The sequence below is a fragment of the Odontesthes bonariensis genome, chromosome 22, assembly GCF_027942865.1.
Source record: "Odontesthes bonariensis isolate fOdoBon6 chromosome 22, fOdoBon6.hap1, whole genome shotgun sequence".
Lineage (NCBI taxonomy): Eukaryota > Metazoa > Chordata > Actinopteri > Atheriniformes > Atherinopsidae > Odontesthes > Odontesthes bonariensis.
The window spans coordinates 1,408,813-1,417,108 of NC_134527.1; the positions used below are offsets into that span (position 1 = coordinate 1,408,813).

General features: G+C 44.1%; 1 protein-coding gene and 1 long non-coding RNA gene across 2 annotated transcripts; one reads left to right on the plus strand and one right to left on the minus strand.

Annotated features, from left to right (window-relative positions):
• Positions 1-1,500: 1,500 nt before the first annotated feature.
• On the minus strand, positions 1,501-2,819 carry cldn5b (claudin 5b). The gene has a single exon (XM_075455501.1). It carries the CDS (start codon positions 2,581-2,583, stop codon positions 1,936-1,938), a length of 648 nt encoding a protein of 215 aa, XP_075311616.1. The 5' UTR covers positions 2,584-2,819; the 3' UTR covers positions 1,501-1,935.
• A 3,202-nt stretch (positions 2,820-6,021) lies between these two features.
• On the plus strand, positions 6,022-8,051 carry LOC142372545 (uncharacterized). The gene is made up of 3 exons (XR_012768266.1): positions 6,022-6,425; positions 6,600-6,802; positions 7,664-8,051. It is a non-coding gene; the product is annotated as an uncharacterized LOC142372545 (long non-coding RNA).
• The last annotated feature ends 245 nt before the right edge of the window (positions 8,052-8,296 follow it).

Below are 8,296 nucleotides of genomic sequence, written 5' to 3' on the forward strand. Positions count from 1 at the left end.
GCGCATCTGCTTCTCTGCTGATTTCACTGAAAGTCTAAAGCTTCATTTCTTTTCCACATCCCTGAATAAAACGTGCACGTGTTCACCGTCACTGCCTGTTTGTTTGGTCTGTGCGCTGAAATTAACTCCAGCTGACCGATGGAGACAAATGTGACCAGATATCTGACGTCATCGACTGTTTCTACCATGATTCCAACCTCAGAGCCGTTAAGGCAACGCTAAAGAAGTTTGTGAACCTTAACCTCGGTCTGAAGTCCGTTGGCTTTTGTTCTGCACCTTTGGACTCAGGCTGAGATACAGCAGTTTACCTCTTTGCTTTCCAGACCCGCTCTACATTTTTGTGGCCTGCTCAGCAGCAAACTCGTGTGTATGCGCTGCGCATGTGCAGCGCTCACACTGAAACGTGTTTCTCTGACAGTTTGGATGATTATGACCAGAATAATAATCCTGATTATTCACTGATCTGATTTAAATGTTTTATGTCCACTTTTCTGTAAACATAACTCGGCTTTCATCCCTGCTGAGCCTCATTAAACCAAGATCAGAGCCTCTCTGAGGAAAAGTGGTAATACAACTAAGGCTGGGCGAGTTAACTCGTTATTATCGCGTTAACTCGCTAATTATTTAACGCCGATAAATATTTTATTGCGCATTAATGTAATGTAAAATCTTTTGAGGGCTTTTGTGCCTTTAATGGAAAGTTCAGAAAGACAGGAAGCAGGAGGCAGAGAGAGGGGGAACGACATGCAGCACAGGGCCGTCCGATGCGGGACTGGAACCAGCTGCAGCGAGTTTAAAGGATTCGAACCGAAAACAGCCGGTGCCGGTTGATGTTGGACCGGACAGTTTGTTTTCAGATGTTTCAGTAACTCTGCAGATGATCTGTTCCTGGTTAACATCACTTCTCCTGCACCGTGCAGCTCTCTGTTCCTTAGTGGAGCTGATATATAAATGCTGTTTAATTGTTGGAAGTCAAAATGTAGATTGAGATTAAACTTTGATTGTTCTGCCTGAAGTGGCGTTACATCTCCCAACTGTTCAGCGAGTTCCTGTAACAGTCATTACTTTATAAAGTAAATAAATTTCTGGACATTCTGATAATCTGAGGTGGTTTAACAGCCAAACAAGACAAAGTAAATATGTTGTTTCCCTTAAATAAGACCCTTTTTAACATGTATAAAGATGTAGAAATGTTTGTGAATAGATTCCACTTTAAGATTTCTCTGTGGAAAGATAATTAAACATAAATTTATGGAAACATGTTTAATTTAGTAGAATTAAGATTGGTTAGTTTGGTTTGTGTTTGCAGATTTTCTCTCTTAAAAACCCATAAATGATAGTTTTATTGCTATCTTATAAACTCGTAATATTTCTGACTATAACACATACAACTATGAGCTGAAACAGGCTCCTGATTCCATCCTTTCTTCTGTAAACTGTCCCATCAGGTTTCCCTCATTAAGAACTTTTCTCCTGGAATAAATAACAGACAGATGAAGGTTTGTTTCTTCTTTCTTTATTAGATAAAAAAAAGTCTGTATAAAATGACAGGAAGTACAAAACACTGTACATGCATTCAGATGCAAATTCGCTCCTTTGATCACAACATGAGTGCACATCGGAGCGTGGGAATGAGTCCAAAGAACTATTTACAACAGAAACGCGCTCAGAGCGCAAATCTCAGCCTCTGTTTACAGATCATTTCTAATCAGAACTGTTGGATTTGCTCCTAAAACCGGATTAAACCCCTTTGGGAGCTTCAGAAAAGCTCAAATTTACACTCAGTTCGGTGACAGTTGCGCGTGTTTTACAGCGGGAGCTGGTAATGGAAGCAGCGCTGCTGATCCACCGACGCGTAAAGACGCAGCGTCTTTGGAGATGTCGGCACCTGGAACCCAAATCCAAACGTCCCCGCGGGGAAAGCGCAGCCTCAGTTTATACGTAGTGCTTCTTGTCGAACTCCCCGTTGGTCGTGATGGTCTTGGTGGGCGCGTACTTGATGGGGTAGGAGCCCCGGACCCCCTGGGAGAAGGAGCAGCACAGCAGGCTGCCGCCGAACAGCAGCAGCGCGGTGGCGGCCCAGCCCACGTAGATGGCCGCGCCGATCTCGCGCTTCTTGGACGGGGGCACCTGCGGGTTGTGGAAGTCCACGATGATGTTGTTGGCCATCCAGCAGAGCGGCACCAGCACGAACAGCCCGCTGAGGATGTACAGCACCCCGCCGGCGTGCACCACCTTCGCCTTCACCGCCTCGTCCCGCAGGCAGTTGGTGCACTGCGCGCCGGCCACCGTCACCGTCAGCGCCACCACGCCCAGCACCGCGGACACGACGGTGAGCGCGCGCGCCGTCTGCAGGTCCTGCGTCAGCGCCAGCACGGAGTCGTGGATCTTGCACTGCATCTGGCCCGTGCTCTGCACCACGCACGACATCCACAGCCCGTCCCACATGGTCTGCGCCACCACGATGTTGGAGTCGATGAAGGCGGTGACCTTCCACATGGGCAGCCCGCAGGCCACCATCACCAGCAGCGAGCCCGCGACGCACAGCGCCAGGCCCAGCACCTCCAGGCACGCGGCCAGCATGGCTCCTTCTGGGGCAGGTGGGCAATTGACTTGGTTGTAGAGAGGACACAGGAGGGGAAACGAGTGATGAGTTAAGAAAAAAAAAGATTGGAGGAGACAAAAAACAAGGGACAAAAAAAATGGAGCAAATTAAACAAGAATACGAAAAAGGAGAAAAGTAAAAGTGGGGCAGGTGGGGGTCCTCGCGCTGCTTCTGCTCTGAGTGGCTGCGGAGCGCGCGGGGCTCCGCGTTTATCACAGCAAAAACCGGCCAACTGTGGGCCAATCAGCAGCGAGTGCGTCTCTGTCAGCCAAAGAGGGGCGGCGGCCCCCTCTCACGCGCATTACGCACGGAGTGTTTACGCGTTTTGGAGCAGCATGAGTGGATGTTTCCTGTAATTCAGAGCAGCGGAGCAGAAACCTGCTTTTTGTTTTTCATCTCACGAGTTTTCTGGCTTTTATATTAGGGCTGGGCAACGATTAAAATGTTTAACCTAATTAATCACATGATTTCCCTGATTAATCACGATTAATCGCATTTGTACGCAGAATCCAAAAATGAATCCAAAAGTAGTGTATAGCTTTTAGCATTTAGCTTTATTTTAAATGTGCTGCCATATGAATGAAAGTGCCATAACATTTGTTGTGCAAACACACTTTTAACATCAGCATCTTTCTGTAGTTTTTATGTAGAAGCCTCGCTGCAGCCGACCCGGTTCCTCATCCCCTGTGCTGCGTGTTGTTCCCCCTCTCTCTGCAAAAATGTTTTTTTTAATTTTGGAAAAAATAAATAAATAAAGTTTTATATATTTATTTATTAATATATATTTATTAATATATAAATATTATATATATGAATATTTATTTATTAATAAGTAAATAAAACCTGCGTTAATGCCCGATAAAATACTTATCGGCGTTAAATAATTAATGAGTTAACGGGACAATAACGAGTATACTCGCCCAGCCCTATTTTAATAGCCTGATAAACCAGCCTAAATGGATTGGATGTCTAATTTAGTCTGGCACCGATCAATGGATACAACGGAACATTGTTGATGAGCACAACCCGTTGTCTTTCAAACCGCGTCTGTGCCTATAGGCCAACGCTCTGACCAATCAGCGCAACTGACTGTGACGTAGTAAGCGCGACAGATAGCTTTGGTGGGAGGGGACTCTTCCAAAACTGATGCCAAGCACAGATTCTATAATAGGACAGATACGCCACTCACGGTGCATTTCCGGTTTCCAACGAGGCGATTTTGGTTGCAGTTCCACCCTCTTTCCACGTGGGGCGCCCAATTTTGGAGACCAGAATGAATGGAGTCCTATGGAGCTATACGCCCTTTCGTGCCCTTATCTCAAGATATAATTTTTTCTCTAGTAATTCGAATGTTGTTTTCGAAAGAGGGTGTTTAGAAAATACCCATGGCTGAGTTTTAGATTTTTAGAGCCACTCATTTGCTTAAAAAAAGGATTTGAAGTGTATATGACGTCATACATAGCGGGTCGACCAGCTGTCATTAGCACAATGCTAGCGCGTTGTGGACAACAAGAAGCCAACCAGTAAGAAATCAAAGCGATATATGTACTCGTTCAGTAGATTTTTTACTTGAAACCCATGTTGAGCTCTCAGAAACTACATTCAAATCTGAGCGCTCTTGAGGAGACTTAGGTGAAACTGACCATTTGTAGCATCTAGCTCCATTGGGCCCCATTAATTCTGGTCTCCACCGACGCCCCCAGTGGAATTCTGGTGGAACTGCAGCCAAAAAGCCGGTACAATGGGGCTTAATTCAGAGTGGCAAGGCTGTTCGTTATAATGGCTGTGTGCCAAGGCTGAATCAAACGAGCACTGTTCCATTGCTGCCGCCATCTTTCTTGTTGTGCTTTCGCTTGTCTATGTTCGCTTCCACTGCCCAACGTCGCACTGCTCTGTCGTCACTCCCTCAAAACCCCGCACCAGAACCCTCTGGCCTGCCCACGTTGATTCAAAACACATCTCTGCGTTGTGATTGGTTTAGTTGCCATCTGCCAGATTCAGGGCAGTATTTTCAAAATGACAAGTGGATCGAGGCCAGACCCAACCGCAGGCAAAACATTTTGCCGTCCAGCAGTTGGCGCTGGTTTTCCAGGCTACTATTTTAAAGTTAAATTACCTTAAATTATTAGTTAAGTTACCTGGTTATTGGGAACCTGTCGCCCCCCCCCCCCCATGTATCCACCTGGCCGGTCTCAACTCTCTCAGGCCAGTGTGGCCACCATAGAAGAAGAACTTCTGTGGAGTTGAATCTTGAATAACTGCATTAAAGTTTATTTAATCAGGAGTTAAGTTGATGAGTAAACTGAAAAATGAACCCGACCTCACACCAGAACACCGGTTTCATTTCCAGAACATTTCGGGTCAAAGGTCAGATGGTGGCACTCCAGTGCGCTCAGGACTCATTCTGTTGAATCTGTTTCACACCAACAGTTTTTATCAGCTGGAGCCCAGAAACTTGAGTCTATCTTTAGATTATCTCCAGACGTTTTCCTGCTTCAGAAGCAGCAGGATGTGCTGAGGACGGGAGACCTCCGTTACTCTGACAGACTCTGACAGACTCCCGTTTTCTCCACTTCAGCAGCAGAGTCCAGCCAACTTCCACTGCCATGTTGGATCAGCTGATCAGTTCCATCCAGCTGTGATGATGAATAAAAGGGAAGCTGTTTAAAGATGATTCAGGAACGAGGGACTGATGAGTAAAGAGAAAAGAATGACTAATTGATAATTAGTCATTTAATTTCCCTTTTTTCTCCTCCTTCTTCATCTTTTTGCTTTTCCTTCTCACTCCCCTTCTTTTCTTCCCTTTTCTCATTGTTTTTCTTCTTCTCCTCTTTCTTTTCTTCCTAACTGGTTCTTTCCTCCTTTTAGAATAAATTTCACTCAGCATCAAACCTCAGGCCCCTTTGATCCAATTCATCCTAATAAATATATATTTATATATATTCATATCATCGTCCAGTCAGATCTAATCAGTTAAAATGAGTCCATTTCACACAGCCAATAATAAAAAGTTTCCTAACTTCTGAACAGTCAGTTTGACTCCTTTTTCCTTCAGTTTCTTCGGGGAAACTCTGCTTGGGCTGAAAATAGCATCATGGATGTCCGTGCATGTGTGTGCACGTGTGTGAGTCAGTGCATGTGTGTGCACGTGTGTGAGCGCTGTTTACTGCAGGCGGAGCGATGCGTGCTGATGGAGGCTGGACCACACCTACTGTAATCATCAGATCTCATGTTTTAGAGTCGCTGCTTCGGCCTTAATTAGACTCTCAGTTTGGGTCCTAACGCTGGCATCAAAGGGGGGGAGGTTGGGGGGGGGTTGTTTGTTGACTCACCCATCGGGCAGATAAGCAGAGAGTGGGTGGAGAAGGAGCTGCGGTGGCCAAGATAAACACAGATGTAGGTCAGACAGCAGATCTTCTGTGAGGCTGAATTAAACTGTTAGAGCAGGTGGGGGGCTCAGAAAGCTCACCTCTGGGGGGCATTCCAGTAGAAATGTCCCGTTTGGAACCGCTCCCCACACTGATAGAGGTATGGCACAGGAAAAGGGACTAAATTAAGACTGACTTTCCAATTATTCCAGTGTGAAACCTGATCTGAACCTGAGGTAAAATGGCAGATATGATGCTTAAATATTCTGTGTGATGGCTTTGGTTAACTGTGGTTTCTGTCACATTTTTTTTCTAGTTTTTTTTTAATAGTATTACTTTTCTTTTGCAATAAATAACCATTTACCATCAGCCATCAGTTTTATTTCCTCAGCTCAGGACACTTTATTGTTACGATGCGTTCAATCCTGGAGAAGGCGGTGAAATTATTCGAGGTGAGTGCACTGAGCCAGACACGACGGCGTGTGCGTTTCACGTCACGTGACATTTCCAAATTCCAACCTGTTAGTAAGCTAGGCTTTGCTGTTGCATACAACTTCATTTCACTTTTGAAAGAAATACTGGACTATGTTTGTAAAAAGAACGGCAACGAAATTGTGACTTTCCAGAGCGTGTTACTCCACACTCGGCAATCAACTCCTACGGACTCACGTGACGTGATGTCTCGCGTGAGGTAGCCTCCTGTTGACGGAAGAGCTCTGATTGAGAGCAGGTGCTGGCTTGATTAAATTCATTCTGGACTCTCTATCCGACCACATGAAGACTTCGGGACACTTCGGTTTGGCTTTAGGGACCCTCTACTCACTACCACGTAAGTGTTATGTTGTTTGGAGCTGTAGAAGAGGTATAAAAATAGCGTTTAAAACACAATATAAATCGATGCCCCCATGGCTATGTTGTCAGTCCGACATCTCCGTGCAAGCAACACTGTCAGGGTCGGATGACGTTTTTTTGCGTCTTTGCTATGGCTAAATCATGGGTAGAGTGGGCAATACAGCTGGATGTTGTAAACGACCGAAATGGTCCTTTAAGAACAAATCTGTGCGTACGAACGGTTCTTGCGTGAGGCCCAATGTTCCAGGAGTCTTGTGGTTCCGTCTCAAATTCAAGTAAAATCTTCAGTTTTATAAACTTTTTTAAAATCTAATTCTAAGGTTCGAATGATGCAATTCTTTTACATTCATTAAAAGATGGCTGTTCTTTTTTTATGCATGTGTTTATTAGTTTTTGTTTGCAAATTACATCAAGTCAAACAAGGCATTAATACATGCAACAAAGCAAACTTTTCCTCCCCCCCCACCAAATAAGTATAAGAAAAACATGTTAAAACTCTAAAAAATAAGATGAAAATAAAGCAAAAAAGCAATAAGTAAATAAGTAAATAAATAAATGAAATAAAAATAAAACATAGAAATAGAGATAAATGCATAAATATATACTAATACATAGTTTTTAAATGTATGTACTGAAAACAGTTACAGCGCTAATGAGTTTCTCAGAACATTATACGGTATCACACAGACATTCTACTGGAGCAAGTTACCAACATTAGCATCATGTCTTAGAAAACTTAGAAAAGGTCTCCAGGTATCATCAAAAACATGTTGTTTCCGTCTAAAGATGACCGTTCTGTTTTATTTCACTAACAGAATACTTTGTGTGCCTTCTGCAGAAGAGTCCTGACCTAAAGCTCGGTGTCAACGAGAGGCGTCTGGCTGCAGACCTGCACTGTCAGGACCCACAGACCTGCGCTGTCAGGACCCACAGACCTGCGCTGTCAGGACCCACAGACCTGCACTGTCAGGACCCTGTTGCAGACCGTCACCTGCACTGTGAGGACCGGAAGTGCACTGTGAGGACCGGAAGTTGATTCGAAGCCTTTCAAAATAAAAGCGTGTGTATCGGAAGCACGTGTTTTTAAACGATTTTAAACGCTATATTTTTCAAGAGGTCCTCACAAATTAATTAATTAGTTAACAGTACGACATAAAATCTATCAATTCCCGGTCTATTGTTTTTATTTGTATTGTAAACTTTTGTTTGGTCAGTGCACACATTTTCTCTTAGGCTCATATTCATAAGCAACATCTCACAAGATGCCATAGGCCTATATTGTACATTTTATTGTGTACTATAGAGTAAGTCACTGCTATTTCATTATCATTTCATTTCAATATGACAGAAAATCTTTGTTTTTGTCGACTACCTGTTCACAAATATCAACATGTCGTTAATATTGTGAAATATCATTTTGAAAGGCTCCAGGATCGCTTCTCTTTCATCCTCGTCCAGTTCTTCGTTCCAC

Excerpts from the sequence above, each read along its gene's own strand:
- cldn5b (XM_075455501.1), bottom strand. The coding sequence starts at position 2,583 with ATGCTGGCCGCGTGCCTGGAGGTGCTGGGCCTGGCGCTGTGCGTCGCG.